The sequence below is a fragment of the Cavenderia fasciculata genome, assembly GCF_000203815.1.
Source record: "Cavenderia fasciculata unplaced genomic scaffold Scf_Dfasci-G-b-190b03.r1-5, whole genome shotgun sequence".
NCBI lineage: Eukaryota > Evosea > Eumycetozoa > Acytosteliales > Cavenderiaceae > Cavenderia > Cavenderia fasciculata.
The window spans coordinates 244309-265591 of record NW_004457711.1 but is presented as its reverse complement, the minus strand read 5'-3'; the positions used below and the strand labels follow the sequence as shown (position 1 = coordinate 265591).

The window sequence follows — 21283 nt, the reverse complement described above, 5'->3', positions numbered from 1 at the left end:
CCTATATGTGTACTGTATCTTGCTCTTTTGCAAGTCCAAACATTTATGCAATTAAAGTTGGCGCGCTTTTTTTTCGAAACCAAGCACTTCCCTGTCGACCAACCAAGATCGATCTTGAATATTTTAAAATGTCTATAATTGTATAGTTTATAATTTATTGTTGTTTTGTATGTGTTTAATCAATCAATTGAATTGATTGGACATACATACATACATACATGTATATTGGTGATCGAAAATATGCGATGCATATGGTGTTGGGGAGAAGTAATTACAAAAATGGATATAAGAAAGTGGAAGTTAAATTAAATTTGTAGTAATACTACAATGAATCTTGTTGTTGTTGTTGTTGTTGTTGTTATATTATTATTATTGGTTGTTGTTAAAATTATTAATAAGTTTGTTGATTTAATGACCTTCAACCTTTAATTCGATAGCATAACCAATAAAGAAAGCAGCGAGAGTTGTGACAGCACCATTGATCAACATGAGTAGTCCAGAAACAGGTATATTTTTGTTGGATATATAACCTTTGAAACACCCAAGTACGAATAGTACAATGGAAAACAATATAATGGCAATAATGAATATAAGATCGAATCCGGCGGTCTTTGAGAATCCACCAGCACATAAAAAGGCTAAAAGTGGAATACCTCCACAAACCATAAACGATCCAAATGTAACCAATGCACTCTTCATGGCACCACTATCACCTTCTTCATAGGTGTCACCGTGTTCCTCCATCATCATAATCGAAGTGACCGTTGTCTTGTATGGGAATAATAACTCGGCAATTCTAGATGCCTGTTGTTCATCGTATCCCTTCTTCATATATATTTCTATTAAATTTTGTTTCTCTTGATCTGGATTATTTTGTAATTTTCTAAAACAATAGAAACAAACAAACAAAAGTATCAATATATATATCACATGAATATCTATCTATCTATCTATCAATCTATTGGTAGCATACTCTTCCAATTCAAGTGTATGTTTCTTTAATTGATCTTCTTCAGCCTTTTCACTAACATAGTCACCAAATGCCATACCAAGAGCATCGCCAAGTAAATTTGCAAATCCCAAGATTAATACTACACCTCTTGTTAATCCTGCACCTGCAGCAGCTAAATACATATCAATAACAATAATACAATAATACATTAATACATCATCGTACACTATATATATATTGAGTATTCATTTCTTTTGTACTACTACTACAAACATACCAGCTACAATAGCAAAAGTTGTAATGATACCATCTAATCCACCAAACACTATACTTTTAATGAATTCACCTGCCTCTCTATAACCAAATCAATAATAGATAGATAGATGTCAAGTTAGTTGTTGCTACTGTATATCTTTATGAGTTAACATGTTGAATACTACTCTTTATGTGGTTCTTTTCTATCTTCAGTATCATGTACTAATTTAGATTCCTCTGCATCATTTTTAAGGAATGCAGACTTTGCTTTATCGATTCTACTCGTCATTCCTCTCTTTGATTATAATATTATCTATATCTTATATTGATATCTTATCGATCTACCTTTCTTTTCTAAACACAAAATAATGATAATAATAATAATAACAATGAAAATGAAAGATGCTCTTTCCCAAAAAAGATTAATTAAACTTTTAAACAGGGAGGGATTTGAAAATCTTGCTCGTTTTTCGGGATCTTCTTGGACTCTTCATTGGAATATTCGACTTGAATCTAATCCTAATCTATCTATATACACACGTATATATTATGTGATTGATATCAATTCAATTCAATTATATAATAAATAAATAAGTTTGGTAGAGGTGGTTTATTAAATGATAGATGATAATATAATTATTTTAGTATTGATCTTAATCTTCTAGATAGCCTGGTAATTAATTTATCGGCTTTGTCTACATTATCTTCTGCTTGTTCTATTTTAGTGGATACTCTGTGTAATTGGTGGTTTTGTTGTGCCATCTTTTCAAGGGTTTCTCGTCCCAGTCTATTGATCTCTACTATATCTACCAATATACAATCGAGTGATTTTAAATCTTGTTCTTGAATTCTTTTACATTCTTTAATCGTATCGTTATATTCTTTCTTTGCGTCTGTTTGTGGAACTGTTGATCCAATTTGTCTTTGTTGTTTTGGTTGTTTTGACATTATTTATATTATATTATATCTATCTCTTGATAGAATAAGAATTGATCATTGATCACCAAAGCTATTTATATCATCTTATTATCTTATTAGCCATATCCATAGATCACCAGAGAATAGAGAAGAACATCGAATTATTCATCGAATTTACTAGACTGAAACAAAAAAAAGCGATCAGCTCTGCAACGTAGACACACACAACTTCATCTTTGTTTTTTTAATACACTTTTATATTGTTCACTCTATTCATTATATATATGTATAGGAATTAGGAATTAGGAATTAGAGAATAATAACTATAGTCTATAGACTAGTCTCAATCAATAATGGTATCACATAAAAATATATTACTTGAATCATTTGTATTCTTGTTTGAATCGATATTCTTGTATGCGCTGATCATCATATTGTGTCGAGTGCTTACTAGACAACGATATAGTACATTGTGCAAACTGCCATTGTACATCTTGTCTATATCTGTCACTTTCAATATCATATCTACCATCTTTTTAGAATCTAGATTTATGATGTACCCTGATCTAGCTTTCTCTCATATCACTCCCAATATCCAACAAACTAGTTACTTTCCTTTATACAACAACAAACATCTTCATATTAGATGTTTTAATAATCCTTCCTATATTAATAACACTAATAATAATAATGACAATGATGATACATCATCACCTAAAACAGTCTTATTTGAAGCAGGTATGATAGATTGATTAAACTAAATCAAAATCAATCAGACACAAACCAAGACTAATATAAATAATTTATAGGAACACCATTCTACTCTACAATTTGGGGTAATGTATTAAACTATATGCCAAATTATCTATCAAATAATGAAAATGGTAAATTGATTAAACAATATTGTGTATATGATCGTTATGGTTATGGATGGAGTGATTTCAAAGGAGAATCTGTTAGATCCGATGAAATGGTCAATGATTTACAACAATATTTGGGATCGATAGGTATCGATGATGGAATCATCTATGTCGGTTGGTCATATGGTGGTGTATTGGCACAAGAATTGGCTGCTACCAACCCCGGTATTCTAGATGGAGTGGTTCTCGTTGACTCTATGGATGTATTAGATTTAAATGATACACTTATTCAAAATATAGTTCAAGGTGTCTATGTATGTATAAAGTATAAAGTATAAAGTATAAAGTATACAATTACTTTGAATTTAAATATTAATAATAATTGAATCATTTATTTATTTATTTATCTATTTTTTACTTTTTAGTCATTTAAAATATTAGATATGATTAAAGTAACAGGATTAACTAAATTTTATGATGGGTATCCTCTTCCGAGTGGATACCTTTCAGAGAGTATTAATTTGGATGGACAATTAAAGATATCAAACAATATGGTTTATTTTGGAAGTGATTTCCTACAGTCGACAGTTTTTGAATTACAAGTGATTATGGATTCACTAGGTCTCTTAAAATCACGTATTGACTCACTCGCCAAAGGCAAGACACTTTTAGGTGATATTCCATTAGTCGTTTTAACAGCACTGGAGAATCAAGATGAAGATTGGATGTATCGTCAAACCCTACTATCAAACTACTCTTCCAATTCATTACACCTCACCACCAACTCTAGTCATTTCGTACCTATTGGTCCTACCTTTTATGATATTATAAAATCAATAGACAATTGTATTTCATTGGGTCTTAAATAATAATAATAATCATTGAGAACAACAATATATAATACTATATAATATATAATCCTATATAATATACTGTATACAAATATTTGTAAATATAAATATAAATCCCCTTTTAATCCAGTATATAGCTTTAGTAGATTAGAACCCACTTATTACAAACAAGGATGGAATAACAGCTGTAAATAGTTGTTTGTTTGTTTGTCCTTTTGTTTTTTTTTTTTTTATTTTCCACCAACCACAGTTTTGGTGATGGGTGGTGTGTTGGGACACAGTGTCTAATAATCACCTCCATTTGTTGATATTATTCGTCATCCATTCTCTCTCTCTCTCTCTTTATCTATCTTTTATTAAAGAAGAAGAAAGGAGCAACCTCAACAACAATAACAACACCATCACCTGTATAGTCAGACTAATACTACAACAATCACATCATTTCAATCATCTCCGTTGTTGTCTATAAATAGATCTCACCATAACGGTTTATAACGAGACAAGACAACTATAGTTTGAGTAATCTACCTAGCAACTTGTATTTAACAACGTACAAACAAGGAGAAAGAAAGAGTAACTATCAACATTTCACAATATATATAGATGTAACAATCAGTAGCTAACTATATGTACATTCTCCGATTATAGATAAACAGAATAGAATAGAATAGAATAGAAAAGTATCACAACGACTGTGATTGTATTATTATATATAAATATAGATAGATAGATAGTCTCCGATAGGAATTGAAATAGATTCGGGATTGGATATCATATCATATCATATCATATCAATGGGAACATCAGAGAGCAAAATAACAAGACAGGCATTCAACGCTATCAATGCGTTGGACCAACCAAAATCAGCCAAAGATGCCAAGGTACAAAAGAAGCTAAAGCGTATGAAAAAAATAGATATAAATGCAAAGGACGCACGCTCGGGGAACACCCTGCTTTGCATTGCTGTTATGATCGCCAAAAGTAGTATTGTTCTAGAACTGTTACTACGTGGCGCTTCACCAAATATTGCGGGTGCTGGCGGTAAGTACCCGCTGCATCTGGCAGTCGACAACCACGACGAGGAGACTGTCAGCATGCTACTCAAGCGTGGTGCTTCTCCCAACGTACTATGCGATGCCGGTACAACCCCACTCATCGCTGCCGTGTGCGCCGGTGACGACAAACTCGTCGAACTATTTGTCTGCAACTCAAATGAAATGAATGGAGGAGGTGGAGCATCATCCTCGGCATTCAGCAATATGAGTAGCAATAGTATATCTATCAATAGTAATAGTAACAACAATAATGGTGCAAGTACCAGTGGACATACAAGTCCTGCGACAACTAATGTTGGATCAGGAGCAGGTATAGATGTTAACCTCGGGGACAAACAAAAAATGACCCCGTTAATGTGGGCTGCTCATGAAGGTAATGACTCTCTAGTACGCTTCCTTCTCAATAATGGAGCAGATGTGAATCGTCGTGATGGTACGGGACGCACAGCTCTGCTGATTGCACGTGGTGCCGGTCACATGAACACGGTCACAATCCTCAACGACCATTTTTGCAAGGTCAACAAAATCGCCAAACTGCTCACGCAAAGCACGGCATTTAACCATATTTCCAGTGGCATCATATTGCCCAATAACTCTAGTACCGGTAGTGGACTTGGTAACCATAACAACAGCAGTAACAACTTATACCAACAACACCTCCAACAACAACTTCATTATGTAAATAACCCAAACAACAACAACCCAAACAACTCAAATAGCAACAATAATAATAATACTGGAGGAACTGATTCATTAGCTTCATCTTGGTCATCCACTGATTCTGTATTTCATAATAACCAACAACAACAACAACAAAATAATCAACAAACTAATAATAATAATCCAGGCAACAATAATAATACTAATAATAATAATAATGATCCATTATTTTTAAATGAATCAACTAATAATAATAATAATAACAATACTAATAACAATAATAATAATAATAATAATAATAATAATAATAATAATAATAATGGTGGAGGATCAAAACTAACTATACACAAAAGAGAGAATAGTACTTTACATAGCACAATTAGTAGTAGTAGTAAAGACTGTAAAGTTTGTTGGGAAAGACCATCCGATACGGTACTTTTATGGTGTGGACATCTTGCCATTTGTTATTTTTGTACTCAAGTATGTAGAAATGGAATAATTATTATTTTATTTTGATTAATTAATAATATTTATTTTATATATTAGTATTTACAATCATGTCCAATTTGTACTGTACCAATTGAAAAAGTAGTCAAAGTTTATCAAACTTGATCATTATATTTTTTCTATTTTGTTTTAATAGATATACCTACACAAACAACGCTCTCATAATAATAATTACTATTTTTATTACTATTTTCCATATCAACCCACACATTGGTATTATTCCAAGGATCCTTATTTGACCCCCAACCCAAACTCTATTGCACTGCAACACACTGTCACTATTAATTACTATAAATAGATAAATACACATTTTGGAAAAGGAAATTTTTTTTTTATATTATTATTTTTTATTATTATTTAACAGAAGAATATAATATCTTATTCCGGATACCAATATGTGTGATCGTTTTGAGTAGGCAATAGAGCCTGAAAAGATGATTGAATACTATAGACTATAGAGCATTGTTTGTCACCCACGTGACAGTATGGGTGATAGACATGAGTACACAAGTGTGATACGATCGTAATGAAAGAATCTCCAACAAACCAAATCTAATTTAATATCGTTTGACTGGAAAACTATCAATTCTTTAATAAAATGTGGTAGACTTTCTGCAAGGTTCAAGTCTACTTTATCATCTCCAAAATTCTTTAATCTCTTGTTCCTCTACTTTGATTGTAATTCTGCTCCTCCTTGAAAATATTAATTGTAAAAAAAAAAAAAGATTTTATTTATTTTCATTTTAAACATAGTTAAAAGACACAACTATATTTTGGAGGCTCACGGTAGATGGGGTGCCAGAGATAATGTCATAGGTGACCAAGAGGGTGTCTTCTTCTGGTTTGCCGACCCAGAGTCTGGTGGTAAGGCTTGTTCCAGACATGGAGGACTGCAGGCCCAACTTATTCAAGATCTCGATACCTGGTGCAAGGTGGTAGATGTGCGAATAGATGGTGAGTTGACTTTGTTGTGGAGCGTATTGGAAGAGGTCGATTTCCAGGTCATTGAAATTAAATGCAATACCATTGATGTTGCCATCGGCACCAAATACAGCACCGGTAAGGCTTGCAAATGTGCTTGGGAGTACACTTGTTTGGGCAACCTTGGCAACCATAGAGAATCTAGTGACAATAGCGTTATCCGAGCTAAGGTCCATTGAAAAGACATAGACCACTCCGCCGACAGCGTCATTGGCCGAACCCCAGTATTGATGGTGCAAATCAGACTGGTAGAGGATACCTTGGTTGGTACCATCGCTGTACGAGATGACAAAGCCATGTGAACCGGAAAGTGATTGCACACCAATCATGAATGGGAAACCTCCATCAGAACCGGCGATGCAATACAGGTAATGGGTTAGTTGTCAAAGCGTCGAAGCCGCCCGACAATGGAGTTGGTGAGTTTCTTAGGTGGGTAGTATTGAATGAAAGTAAAATATTGTCTGCATTACTATCTAATTCAAAATGATAGAATATATCATCCACTACGCATGATGTTTCTGAATCATTTTGAGGTGTATATTGTCCAAGTTCTAGGAGCGGTCCAAATTTTTCACCCTAAATAATTAAATATCAAAGCGGTTTAAGAATTCATTTTTAATAGCTAATATTATGTACAGTGTACGCGTATATACATACAACAAAGATACCAAATGTAACCATGTAACTATGATCCATTGTGTTGGCAATTCCGTATAAACCTGGGGTTGCCATTGAAACAGCAACCATAAAACTAAAAATAATAAAAATCTTTTTGTTATACATGTTAACTGTGATCATCTTTATTTGTCTATATCTATACACAACTATTGTTGAGTTTGTTTGAGTGAGGAATGATATTTTTAAACCAAAACCGATTGGATTGAGTAGATAAGATAATTTATTTGATGATTTATTTTATAAATTGAATAGTATAATTGGTAGCATAAACAAATAGAGCAACCAAAACAAACCAACAAACTAGATTGACTATATATTTTCTCCAATTGAATCGATTGAGATGTGCAAGTGACTGACCTGGGAAATGACCCTTGTCCTTGAAATGTTGTAGTAATTCATCCTTTTCAGTGTATCGTTGGTACAACCAATTGCCAATCTCGTGGTCACCTTGGTCGACTGGGACACTGGCGATTGGGAATCGTCTGAGATGAATGTGAATTTCAGTGGGTTTGTTGCCGTAAAAGAGTGCAAAGAAACTGGCTGGATGACGCTTATAGGCGACTGTCAAGTCATAGACTGCGTCGACTGCACCCTTCATTGAAATGACTGCCGACGAGAACCCCTTGACACGGGGCACCAAAATATTCTTTAACAAGGGTACTTCTTGAGGACGCGACTTTGCAAACTCTTGTGACGCCTGTAGATTCTTTTCGTTGAATCTGCTGCCTTCGGGATGTGTGACAAACCAAAATGGCTCACCATCATTTTTGAGATGGCTGTAGGCCCGTGCAATCTTGTGGCGGTCGTCTTGCCACTTTCTCGATAAAAAGATGAATCCCATGGCCCAAATACCAACACCGACAAATGGAATGTATTTAATGACACTCTTCATGGCAATCTTGATGTTTCCAATACGACCCGTTCTTTCACCCAAACTAAATGCCAGCAACCAATCACAATGATACGTATGATTAATCAATACCAATGCGTTTCTATCGCTTCCATTATTATGACTTTGATGTAATACAATATCCTCTCCTGTAAACACCAATTTATTTCTACCCAATGCTTCAAATGCAAGTGTTATTAATGGCCATCCTAATTGAGTGATTACACACAAACACACAAATATCAAAGAGAGACATTAGTATATATTATATATATATACTATTATTATTATACTATATTATGTACATACCATAATGAGATATTGAATTTGTAATCTTTCTAAACAAGTTACGTGATACTAGTAATACAGGGATGCACATTGTCATAATGACATCGCTCAATGCAATAGCCGAGAAGATAAATGTAATATAAGTTGTAAACAAGATTGGATACCATGCAACTGCAAGTACTCCAATCACTGCAAATACCACCAATGACGATGGTGTAAGAAGATCCATCCTATATACTATACTAACTATACTAATATACTCTTTCAGCTGTGATCAATCTATCTTTCTTCGATTGAGACTTGCAAAAAGAGTAGGTAGGTAGATAGAAAGAAGAGGGTTGAAGATAGAAAGAAGAAATGAAATATTTGATGATACTATGCTAATCGATTGATTGTCAAATTCATCATCAATCATCAGCTGAACGTTCAAACCCACCACACCAACCAAAAAAATCTTAACCCGTTTTGGTCGCGAATCATAACATAACAAATCGGGTTAAGTGAGAGTCGTTCATAGTATAGTGTTAATACTGTGTGATTGATATAAGGAACTAATAATTAATAAGATAAGTTATCTTTTATTCATGTTGTGCCTGTGTTGTTTTATTATTCCATATCTGTGAATGATTATATGAAACTCTAAATTAGAACCACCCTGTTGTTGGGGCATGTGCACTATTCCATCATCTTTGCAGCAATGAAGCCAATCGATACGACGATTTGCTAAAAATTTTCCGAATAAAAGTGCAAAGCTAATCTCGATCCAACACTCGATGGCTCGATTATTCATATGTTTGGGGCATTGGAGTTGGAACAAGTCACCTCTATATGGGTTGAGGTATGAAGCTACAGAGCTTATTTGAAGAGGCGCAAATTCCTTATTATTATCCACCTCCTTCAAACTCGTCTCTCGAATGTAAAATGAATTTTATCATCTGATTTAAACTTTTTATTGTTTATTGTGTTCACTGTTGTTGTAATTATCATTATTTATTATTTATTATTTATCTCTTTTTTTTTTTTTTTAGCTATCTATCTCCATTTCAACCAAAAATATCTTCTTTTCTCAAAGAACACATCGGTATGTTTTGTTTTGTTGTTGTAAAACACATTTAAATCTAGATATTTGCAGCTAGCTAGTCTCGACATCTATTCAAAACAAACCTGGTTCCAACAACAGTTTTTTAAATTATAAGAACGGCTAAAAGGATGAATGGAATTGATTTCAATTGCCTAAATATATATTATCAATCAATCTAATCAATCCGGACATCAACGGTGTTGGCGAATCCAATCCCATCAAACAAACAAATCAATCTCATCAATCATTTCCGACAGTTGTCTGAAACCTAACCTATTTCAAACAATAATCGGTGATTGGTGCCGTGACAAATACGGACACAATCCATCAACACACACGCTCAGTGATCGATATCGTTGAATTAAAAGTGCGGAAACAGACACTAAAGAACAAACAATGCGAAGAGACACACTCACGTACAAAAAAAAAAAAAACTATTCATCGGAACAATGCACCTTTGATGCATTGATGTGGGGGTGGTGGGGGGGCAATAACTGAAACAGATCTTTTCGGTCATTGTTGCGATTATTATTTTTATTAAATTTAATTTTTATTTGTTTGTTTGTGAGTTCCACCTTATGGCTCTTCGCACACAAAAGGAGGCAAGGCTCCGTACCAACAACATCAAGGAAAGAGTGGAGAGAGAGGAGAGGAAGACACAACCTCTGATTAATTTATTTTTAAATCAAACATACATAAAGAAAGATATTTACAGACAAGAGAGATAGATATAGAGAGATAATTCTTATTTTTGGTGGTATGTTTTTTTTTCATCAACAATCATCTGATCAAAATCAACCGATCTTAAATCGATCAAAAATCACCCCCAAATACTCATTCATTGCATCGTGTGTGTAAATGTACACTATGTGTGTGTGTTTAAATCGGCAGAGATCGAGATAGAAGAATCATATCAAATCAAGATCTCTCATCACTGGGGATCAAACCAATTAATTTAGATTTAGATTTCACACAGTGTTTCTAACCTTCCTTGTTAGCATTGTACGATCGTCATTTAAATTCACGCCGCCCCCTTTATTCTTATTCTTGCATAAACTATTATTTTTTTTTTATTTTACAAAAGTTTTACAAACAACCGAGCCTTTTTGCAGAACCTTTTTTTTTTTTTTTTTTTTTTTCAAACCCAACGCAACGGCAGAGTGCCAACAAGTCATAGAGACTACTGTTTTCATCGCAACGGGTGTGTTTATCTTTTCGCATATCGCGACAACCATCTTATTTTCATCTCAACTGATCCATCCATCCAACCAACCAACCACCCATCTCATCACCTACACCTCCTCTTTTACTATTACTATTACTTTGTACTAATCAATCATTCAAAATTCTTCTTCTTCTTCTTCTTTCATCCAACAAACTAAATAGATATTTTTATATATAATAATAACAACAAACATTTGTTTGCGATTGTAGATTAGATATAGATATATAGATATATAGATATATATTAGATATATATTAGTTAGATTTTCTTTTTTTTTTTTCAATATCACCAAAAAAAAAAGATATCATGTACAACTACAAAAAGATTGTTGGCATGTTGGCCATGGTGATGATAATGGTCGTATCAATGGGAGGAAAGGTCAACAGTCAAGAGATTCAAGACCGTTTCTTTAATTACACCTATCACGATATTGCCACTGGGTCTGGCGATCTCATCCCATCGTTGATTACCTATGCCTACAATGCATCATACAGCAACCAACAAACATTGGTTGTCATCAACGAAAGAAACATATACTATCCAGCTATTGCAACTTTTGACACGGTTGCCAGTGGTCAACCCATCAACGTTGCCAGCTTTTTCAACTATGCAGATGTGCCACCCTACACTGACACTGTCACTGCAATGGTCCAAGTCGGCCAATACGTCTATGCTGCTGGTTACAACAGTATCTACAGACTCGACTTACTCGAAGGTGTCACCAACTCGACTCTCCCCAACACCATCATCGACGCAATCGGAGGTTTCTACTTTAACAACAAAGTCTACTTTGTTTGCACAAGCAACATCTTTTACTTTACTCATGATGCCAACGTTCCACTCTCAACTACCAATACTCCAACCTCTAGTTTTTCAATTGGTACTGATCAAGCTTCTTCATGGTAAATATAATAATCAAACCAAAAAATATTATTATTATTCATAATTAATTATTAATTGTTAAATAACTATTTTTTTAGGGTTGTTGATACAAGTGCAGGATATCTCTTTGTTGGTGGATCAGCTGGTCATATTGCTGTCATTAACTTGAATACCAATACTTTGGTCGGTGAATACTTGCCACCATCATCGGAAGCTGGTTACAGCAGACAATCGACTCTTATCGATACCAGAAAGAGAGAGATTTACTCTTGTTCAGGCTCGACCGACTTGGTCACCCAAATGGATGTCTTTACCTATGAAGCAACCATCACCGACATGACCGACTTTGTATTCAACTCTTCACATGCTTTCAATGATTTGAGTGCTTGTAATGGTGGTGCTTATGATAGTACTCAAGGACAAGTATGTACAACACAAACTAATAATAATTAATATTAATAACCTTTTTATTTTTAGATTTTCTTTATTGGACCATCATCAATCAACATTAGAGCTATTATTGGTATTGGACCAAGAGGACAAGAACAAGAAATCCATTATTTCTATGATGATACTCAATCTTTACGTGTCTACACTGCATGGGCCAACGCAGACACCAAGCAAGTGACCGTCGTCACCGACTCTCAATTGTATAGCATCAACTACAAGTCTGTTTGTCCAGATAACTGTAATGGTGTTGGTGCTTGTATCGATGGTGCCTGTATCTGTCCAGCCGATGGAACTTATAATGGAACTTATTGTGAAATTAGTATGTATCTTTTCAAAAAGAAACAAATGAGACAAAATATATTTACTATTATTATTTTATTTTTTAGAAACATGTATTGAATTAAATGATTGTAGTGGAAATGGTGAATGTTCAAATGGTATTTGTAATTGTGATCCAAATTATCTGGGAGCCGATGATTGTAGTGTAAAGTCTTGTTATTATGACTGTTCAGGTGCCGGTACTTGTAACAATCAAACCTATACTTGCACCTGCAATGAAGGAAAGACTGGAGACTATTGTCAAAACATTGCTCCACCACCAGTGTGTGAGACTATTACTAGCAGCCAAAACTGTGTTGATCACGTCTATTGTGGTTGGTGCGAGTCGTCGGGCAGCTGCAAGACTGGTAACCGTTATGGTCCAGCCGAAGGTTTCTGTCGTACTTGGTATTTCAACCAAAATGTAGAGATTGGTGTGATTGTGCTTGCCGCCATCTTTATCGGTTTGATCGGCTTGTTGTTTGTCAATGACATTGTGTCGACCGTGCCATTGGATATGGGTCGTGCCAAGGCCTACGAGGTCGAGTTCCGTACCGGTACCTATCCCAAGGCTACCCACGAGGAGGCATCTGTGTTGTGGTGGAGAGACCAACGTTCGTCCAAGGCCTGGACATTGATGGATCAGTTCCAATTCATCTCGCTCATTTCGCACATGGGTGTCATCTTCCCATCACGTTTCCTTCATTTCACAGAGTACCTTGATTGGACTAACCTCGGTATTCCATTCCCATCGTCGGTCAAGTTGCCCGAAGAGTCGTTCCCATCGCGTGACAACTACGATGCTACCAGTCGTTCAACACTCACCTATGCTCAATACAACAATGTACTCGAGTCTGGTTCCATGTATCATTTGGCCAACATCCTCTTTTGGTTTGGTATCTTGTGCGCTGCCATCCTCGTGCCATTGGCCATCGTGTTTGTCGTGCTCAAGTTTATCGAGTCCAAGGTGCACTGGCGTGAAGTCATCCGTAACCGTATCATCCATTGCACCATCCGTCTCTTGACGTTTGGATACATTGGTGTTGTCATGGCCGCTTCCTTCTCGGTCGCTGCCGACCCCCACTCGTACAAGATCATCATTCCAGGTGCCATCTTGATTGCTCTCTACGGTATCGGTATGCCCGTCGCCATTTGGTTCCTCTTGGCCGTCCCCGAAGCACGTCTCCACAACCCAACCTTTAAGCAACAATTTGGATGTCTCTACGTCAACTTTAAGCCAAAGACTGACCACCGTTTCGTCGTCTTCTCCTACATCAAACGTTTCTTTATGGCCCTCATCATCGGTGTCTTGGCCTTTACCCCCGAGCCTGTCTATCCACTCTCTGGCTCTGACCTTGCCGTACCTATTGTCCAAGCCGTCGTCATTGCCCTCGTCATCATTGGCTATGCCGTCCTGCTCATCATCCGTCGTCCATACTTTGACCACTACCACCAATGGCTCGAATATCTCTTGGCCATCATCAACTTGGCCACCGTCGGTCTCTGTCTCTCGCACATCAAGTCGCCATCTGTGGCCGGAGAGCTCCTGGTTGGCCTCGTCCAAGCCATCGCCTTGGTCGCCTGCATCTTTGCCTACATCATCTCATGGTTGCAAATGCGTTCTACTTTCCTTGCCAAGATTAGCAAGATCTTCTCCTTCTGTAAATGTGGTCGTAAAGATAAGAATATCGATATGAATAATATCGACAAATAATAATAATAATAACAAATAATAATAAACTTTTTAACAACAAATATATATATATATAGAGATTTTTATAAAATTAATAATTATTAGTAATTTAAAATATTTACTAAACGATAGCGCCTTTCCTCAATTTCCTTTTATTCTGTAAATAATGCTCTGTGAGCAAAGGTTGGTGTAAAGAATGTTACAAAATTGTATTGAGAGACGACCACAAGATAGTGGTTTGCTTTTGGCGTGGTGATTTCATCGTCTATGTTTCGTTTTGGGCTTTGTGGATTCCTATTTTTGAGTTGTTGAAAGTCTACAATCACCTTTGGATTGACCTTTTTGTTTGTAACTATTACATAAACGACGGCTGTATTAAAATCTCTAAAATTGGCAAAAAAGGTGTTTGCCATTTCAGCTATGCTTTCATCAACGTACTTGTCATCAGGGCCAAAAGAGTGATTGGCTGTCAAATGGATGATGTAGCTGGTTTCTCCAATATTTATCGCAAGTATGGACCATATTGGTAGTTGTAATATCTTTATCGTTGACAAGGATCCTTTGGTTGTCAATTGAAGGAAATTGGGATCTTTTTCAGGCTGGACCTAGAGCAAGAAAGAAAGAATGAGATTAGTTTAACTGGATATAGTATTCGAGATAGGGACAGATCTTAAAATTTCAATTTGGAAGATGTTGGACTCCAAGAGCACCTCTAAACAAATTTGTAAAGTTCAATTGCGCGGGATTAAGGTCTCTCTGAGATACCGCAACTGCTGATTGGAAATAAGGGTAAAGATTTTGAAAATCGCGCGACGTCCATTTGCGATCTTGTGATGGAAAGAATAAAAGAGCATCTGGTATATGACCGTTCAATTTAAGGAGATACGCCTGCAAGATGTAAAGGGATAAAGATATTACAATATCCACTATTATAGTAAGGATTTTCAACCAAATATATTAATGCCCTTCCTCTATTGATGTGGTTGCCAAATTCAAGTAAATGTATATCGGATCCGATAAAGTCTGGTGCAGTAGGTGAAGAGCATCCATTGAGACGGACTCTGGAATATTAGATGCTTCAAAACCAGCTCTAGTCTTTCCTATTCCAGATCCTCCTGCTATGAGTGCAAATGAATGAAATTGGGTTGTCGCATTCCCTTTGTGACGGTAATTGTTGTAAGACAAATCGGCGATTGTCCGATAATAACCATCTATTCCTCTAAAAGGGTACTCATAGCCAACAATTTCTTTTGCTTTATACTTTTGAGAGATCCCAATGTTATCTCTAGTGTGTTTTAAAAAGAAAGAAAGTCATTAATTAGCAAATGAAATAAATAATGACACATGATATCATACGGTGATTGTTATTGTTATTATTGATGTTGTTCGTATCTCTTGAGAGTATTGATTGAATGTAGGCAAGTGGATTGTTCATATTATTGATTTTCAATACATCCTCGTTTGTTAGATAATGGATGGCTTTATCTTTATCATCACTGTCGAGGGTAGTAGACCCGTTAATGATATTGATTGCTGCTTGCATAGTATTGGATTATATAATTCATGTGTAATATACTAACTCGAGTAGTACATGACAGGTATATATATCTAATCGAAAAATACATTTAGAAAAAGAGTAAATTAAATTCAATTATTTAAATTTAGTAATTGATCAATTAGAATCCTTTTGTGTAAACAACTCTAGGTCCTTGTTTTTTCATACTCTTTGATAGAAATATATTTATCAGCATAAATATATATATATAGAAGAAAAAGAGAGAATGGTCGAATATCAATATTTAATATTATTATTATTTGGTTAGGTCCAGTCTATTATAATAGAATCGAATCTATTATTTATTTAAAAACACTTTCTATGTACTATACTTGGCCCATGGTCATCGTATTCTTCTTTGGATATCCACATTTGTTGGAACCTGGAAAATATAATATTAATAAAAAATAATAATTATTTTGGTTAGTGGTTTTGGGGAAACTGTGATGATTTGATGACACATACGCATTCAATGAAGCAACGATTGAACCACCAATGAAAACAGAGTATTTTCTTTCGGGCATGGCAACAACTCTGACTTTGGTTGTAGATGGAGCAAGTGCAATCATTTCCTGTGTCAATCGTTCTGGTAGTCCCGGGAACATAGTCGTGCCACCACTAAGCACTATACTCCCATACAAATCACGTCTGATATCGACATCACATTTCATGATTGAATTGTAGGCAGTTTCGTGAATACCAGATGACTCGAGACCGAGAAACGATGGTTGGAAGAGTGCTTCTGGACAACGGAATCGTTCATTGCCAATTGTGATGAGTTGGCCATCTGGCAATTCATAAAACCGTTCCAATGTGGCAGAGCATTGGGAAAGGATCAGTTCCTGTTCAAAGTCTAGTGCTACATATGCCAACTTTTCCTTAATGTCACGAACAATCTCTCGCTCGGCGGTTGTGGTGAATGCGTATCCACGCTCGGTCAATATCTTGACGAGATAATCGGTAAGGTCACGACCAGCTAAATCAAGACGGTGTATTGCGTGTGGTAGGGCGTATCCTTGGTAAACGGGGACAGTATGAGTAACACCATCACCAGAATCCAATACTATTCCTGTTGAGCGCCCACTTGAATAGAGACTGAGTACTGCTTGTACTGCCACGTACATTGCAGGTACATTGAATGTTTCAAACATGATTTGTGTCATCTTTTCACGATTTACCTTTGGATTGAGTGGTGCCTCTGTCAATAAAACAGGGTGCTCCTCTGGTGCAACTCGAAGTTCATTATAAAATGTATGATGCCATATCTTTTCCATATCATCCCAATTGGTAACAATACCATGTTCAATTGGATATTTAAGTGTTAACATTCTAAAAAGAATTAAATTAATATTATTTAAACTATTTTTAAAATTGATATGATAATTAAATATTTACCCTCTTTGTGATTGTGCTTCATCACCTACATATGTATCTTTTTGACCCATTCCTACCATAACACCAGCATATCTTTTTTGGGATGTAAAATTAAAATATAATATTAGAATTGATTGGTTGGTACTTTCTCTCTAATATATAAATTAATAAATACCTTGGACGTCCAACTATTGATGGAAATACAGCTCGAGGGGCATCATCCCCACCAAAACCAGCTTTCACCATTCCAGAACCATTGTCAATTACTATTGCTGTTGGTTTATCGTCTTCGTACATTTTTTTAGGGTTATTTATATATTTATATATATTTGTTTTAATTGATTGTAATTATTATTGTTGATGTTTTAATTTGATGATATTATTAAGTTGGCCAATGCAGTGATGCATTTATAGGTTGTTGACTACTTTACAATGATATTAGCCTTGAGTGAATCGACACTAAAAAACCCATTCTATTCCCATCGATCGACCAAAGTGGGTCGGGTGAATTAGTTGAAGTAAAGAGTAAAAAATTGATCTACTACTATCATTTCTTGACCAATTCTTTGATTTGAACAAGAATGAATTATCATGCTAAACATATCTTTAATACATAATATATATATATATATGTTGACACGTCATATGAATCATCTTTATAGCTATGAATAGACGTACTGATTGATTGATTGATTGGTTGTTGAGTAATGTGAGTGTATGTGAAGAGCTCTTTATGAACTTTCTAATCTGTTCTGTTGATCATCTTAAAAGAAGAAAAACTTTGATATATAATCATCTTCATCTTTTTAACACATAACTAAAAAGTAGAAGAGGAAATAGATAAAGGAGAGGTCTTAGAAATGGTTCACCCACCCCATTTCTTTTATTTTATTTTATTAATTTTTTTTATTAATTTAATCAGGACCCTTGGACAAACAAGGAAAGGAAAAGGAGAGCTAGAAAGAAGAAAAGGTTTTATGATTTGAATAACTATGGTTCTTTTTTGAATACCCATAGATATTCAAATCATAAAACCTTTTTTTCTACCCTTGTTGAGTTCTCACTTCTTTTTATGAACTACCCAAAATCCTTTTGGAGTAACGGATCTGTTGTGTTTGACTTGTTCTATTTCGTTGGGACAGATTTTCAAATATCCAAAGGTTTCTCCATTCCCATATGTTATAAATTGAAGAGCACTACAGAGAACTTGGTGAGAAGTAGATACAGTTGGGTGTGCTTCTCGAGCTTACTACTATAGTGGTAAGTAATTGTTGAGTCCCTACTTGATTTATTAAATTTATTTTTAACATACGTTGAACGATGGATGTTGTTCAATGAATGTATCACTATTTCTTCATTCACAAACATTCTTTTGATTTAATTGAAGAACATCTTTTGATGTGAATATTATTTCTCTCTCTATCTTTTCTGGCCTTGGGAGAACTATTTTAATAGTTTCTATTGCTTTATTCATGATTATTTGATTGTTGTAATATATTTATTTATCTCTCTCTATCTATCTATCTCTTTCACAACATAGCAAGCAGAAGAGAGATGAGTGGGTGAAAAAAGGTGTGATGGTTGAGTGTGGTGGAAAATTGGATAAAATTGGCTACCTAAAATTTCTATTATTAATTTTATTAAATTTAATTTTATTATTATTGTCAACCAAAAAAAGAAAGACAGATAGACAATAAAGAAGAAAGAAAGAAAGACAGATAGGAAAGAAAGAAAGAAAGAATAAATATTATATTTAATTATTATTTTTGATTTTCAATTAGATTATGAAAAATGAGCAGCAATTATAATAGAAATAGAAATCAGTTGCATCAAAATAGAATACAAACAATCAATCAATTGAATAGTATTCGAAACAGCAGAGAGGATAGTCCGCCAACTCCATCACCGTCCTATTCATCTTCAAGACCAACGGCACCGTCTCAGTCCACTTCCTTGTCGTCATCGTCGTCGACCAATATTAGATCAAGTGGAGGGTTGAGTGGCGGTGTACATGCTTTGGGAGGATCATCAGGTAGTCTCCCACCACTTCCAACATCGACCAATACATCATCACCAAGAATCTCGGCGGGTGGTAGAACATCACGAGAGAATGTAGAAGAGTATGATGTGGGCGACGTTCATGTGCGAACCACTAGGAGATCGACACCCAATGGGTACACGCAGTCTGTTGAAAGAACGTCAAATGATGGAAACACACAGTCTTCCTACACGACTCAAGTGACTAGTTTCAGCAGCAGCAGCACCACTTCGCAAAGTCCAGCCGGTGGAAGAGGTGGTGGTACTCCTCGTATGAGCAACAGTCCGTCGACCCGAGTAGCCGGGTTGAGCCCGAGCACTCACTATCGTCCACAATTCCAAGTGTCACAATCAACCAATTTGAATCGACCCGGATCGTTTATGGACTCTAATTTTAGAAACTACTACGATCATCCTGCTCTCAATCCATACTACCGATCACCGATTGGTGAGCTGTCTAGTATCAACGGACAGAGAAGAACATACACTGAAGACATACCAGACGGAAATATGGAGCAAGAAGAGGACGATGAAGAAGAGGACGAGTTTGAGGATATGGACGACACGGTCGACCAATCACTCAATGCCGCCAGAAATAGACAACAAGCACAGATCATCCCGAGTTATATGAATTTTGGTATTGATGATGACGGTATGAATGAAGACGAACAACTTCGAGAAGCTATTAGAAGATCTCAAGAACAATCGTTACCCCAACAACCAGCACCACCAAAGAAAATGAATAATAATAGTTCATTTGATATGGACCAAGAAGATTTGGAACTGCAAAGAGCACTCACTGAATCAATGAGAGAGTTTCAAGAGAAAACATCCACCTCTTCCACAACACCTCTTTCCTCTTCATCATCATCAGTTCCTAAAAAGAAGGTTAATGTTAGACAAGACCTTAATGAATATTATAGTGGAACTTCTAGACAACATCAACATCAAAAACAACAACAACAACAACAACAACAAAATAACATCAATAATAATAATGGAAATGATGAATCTGAAAATGAACATACATTGGAAGCAATGTATAATGATCCAGAACTCAGACATCTTCTTAGTCCTGCTGAACAACAACGCTTGGCAAGAAAACGTTTGATTGATGATGCTCGAAAGATTAGAGAATCACAAGAAAGTGAATTCAACGAATCACTTCGTAGAGACACTGAAAAGCGTGAAGAAGAGGAAAAGAAAAGGGTAGAGGAAGAAAAGAAAAAGGCAGAACAAGAAGAAAAGAAACTTCTTCAAGATGCACTCAAACTATCGATCCATCTGGAAAAACAAAGTAGAATAGAGGAAATTAAAAAACGATTGACCGTTGACCCATCCACTATGCCTGCTGAAGAGATTAAAGGAAGAGAAAAAGAGATTTGTGAAATTAGTGTCAATTTACCACCAGATGGAAAACGTATTACCCGTAAATTCTTTACTTCCAATACACTCCAAAATATTAGAGATTGGATTGATATCTATCTTGATGAAACATTTAATATTGTTTCAGAAGATATTCATCAAAAAAAAGATGAAGAAAAACAAGATGAAGAAATGAAACAAGTAGAGGAAAAAGAAAAAGTGGAAGTGGAAGAAGGAGAAGATAAAAGAGAGAAAAGATATATTTCAAGAGATTATCAATTGTTGACAACCTATCCAAAACAAGTTTTATCAGATAATCAAAAATCATTACTTGATTTACAATTGTATCCAAGATGTCTATTACAATTAAATAATCCATAGAAGAATCAAATCAAAAAAAAAAAAAACC

The 21283-nt window shown here is 35.3% G+C and overlaps 11 protein-coding genes across 11 annotated transcripts; 4 read left to right on the top strand and 7 right to left on the bottom strand.

Moving 5' to 3' along the window:
- Positions 1-408: 408 nt before the first annotated feature.
- Positions 409-1496, bottom strand: DFA_02586 (uncharacterized protein; the record flags this gene model as incomplete). Its single annotated transcript, XM_004357253.1, has 4 exons — positions 409-883; positions 974-1178; positions 1230-1282; positions 1390-1496. 4 exons carry the CDS (start codon positions 1494-1496, stop codon positions 409-411), a joined length of 840 nt encoding a protein of 279 aa, XP_004357309.1.
- Positions 1497-1843: 347 nt separating this feature from the next.
- DFA_02585 (uncharacterized protein) lies at positions 1844-2155 on the bottom strand (the record flags this gene model as incomplete). Its single annotated transcript, XM_004357252.1, has 1 exon — positions 1844-2155. One exon carries the CDS (start codon positions 2153-2155, stop codon positions 1844-1846), a length of 312 nt encoding a protein of 103 aa, XP_004357308.1.
- A 323-nt stretch (positions 2156-2478) lies between these two features.
- On the top strand, positions 2479-3854 carry DFA_02584 (uncharacterized protein; the record flags this gene model as incomplete). Its single annotated transcript, XM_004357251.1, has 4 exons — positions 2479-2522; positions 2673-2863; positions 2935-3299; positions 3411-3854. The coding sequence occupies 4 exons, from the start codon at positions 2479-2481 to the stop codon at positions 3852-3854; spliced, it is 1044 nt and encodes a 347-aa protein (XP_004357307.1).
- A 776-nt stretch (positions 3855-4630) lies between these two features.
- On the top strand, positions 4631-6163 carry DFA_02583 (uncharacterized protein; the record flags this gene model as incomplete). Its single annotated transcript, XM_004357250.1, has 3 exons — positions 4631-4736; positions 4833-6031; positions 6098-6163. 3 exons carry the CDS (start codon positions 4631-4633, stop codon positions 6161-6163), a joined length of 1371 nt encoding a protein of 456 aa, XP_004357306.1.
- A 638-nt stretch (positions 6164-6801) lies between these two features.
- Positions 6802-9123, bottom strand: DFA_02582 (Putative acetyltransferase protein; the record flags this gene model as incomplete). Its single annotated transcript, XM_004357249.1, has 5 exons — positions 6802-7379; positions 7510-7615; positions 7697-7790; positions 8011-8815; positions 8916-9123. 5 exons carry the CDS (start codon positions 9121-9123, stop codon positions 6802-6804), a joined length of 1791 nt encoding a protein of 596 aa, XP_004357305.1.
- Positions 9124-10943: 1820 nt separating this feature from the next.
- DFA_02581 (uncharacterized protein) lies at positions 10944-11196 on the bottom strand (the record flags this gene model as incomplete). Its single annotated transcript, XM_004357248.1, has 2 exons — positions 10944-11031; positions 11120-11196. 2 exons carry the CDS (start codon positions 11194-11196, stop codon positions 10944-10946), a joined length of 165 nt encoding a protein of 54 aa, XP_004357304.1.
- A 310-nt stretch (positions 11197-11506) lies between these two features.
- sadA (substrate adhesion molecule) lies at positions 11507-14564 on the top strand (the record flags this gene model as incomplete). Its single annotated transcript, XM_004357247.1, has 4 exons — positions 11507-12102; positions 12181-12505; positions 12560-12851; positions 12919-14564. The coding sequence occupies 4 exons, from the start codon at positions 11507-11509 to the stop codon at positions 14562-14564; spliced, it is 2859 nt and encodes a 952-aa protein (XP_004357303.1).
- A 131-nt stretch (positions 14565-14695) lies between these two features.
- DFA_02579 (uncharacterized protein) lies at positions 14696-16086 on the bottom strand (the record flags this gene model as incomplete). Its single annotated transcript, XM_004357246.1, has 3 exons — positions 14696-15148; positions 15621-15826; positions 15900-16086. The coding sequence occupies 3 exons, from the start codon at positions 16084-16086 to the stop codon at positions 14696-14698; spliced, it is 846 nt and encodes a 281-aa protein (XP_004357302.1).
- Positions 16087-16404: 318 nt separating this feature from the next.
- Positions 16405-17543, bottom strand: DFA_02578 (uncharacterized protein; the record flags this gene model as incomplete). Its single annotated transcript, XM_004357245.1, has 3 exons — positions 16405-16480; positions 16564-17427; positions 17494-17543. The coding sequence occupies 3 exons, from the start codon at positions 17541-17543 to the stop codon at positions 16405-16407; spliced, it is 990 nt and encodes a 329-aa protein (XP_004357301.1).
- Positions 17544-17596: 53 nt separating this feature from the next.
- On the bottom strand, positions 17597-17769 carry act38_ps (uncharacterized protein; the record flags this gene model as incomplete). Its single annotated transcript, XM_004357244.1, has 2 exons — positions 17597-17624; positions 17648-17769. 2 exons carry the CDS (start codon positions 17767-17769, stop codon positions 17597-17599), a joined length of 150 nt encoding a protein of 49 aa, XP_004357300.1.
- Positions 17770-19263: 1494 nt separating this feature from the next.
- On the top strand, positions 19264-21255 carry DFA_02576 (UBX domain-containing protein; the record flags this gene model as incomplete). Its single annotated transcript, XM_004357243.1, has 1 exon — positions 19264-21255. One exon carries the CDS (start codon positions 19264-19266, stop codon positions 21253-21255), a length of 1992 nt encoding a protein of 663 aa, XP_004357299.1.
- Between the last annotated feature and the right edge of the window lie 28 nt (positions 21256-21283).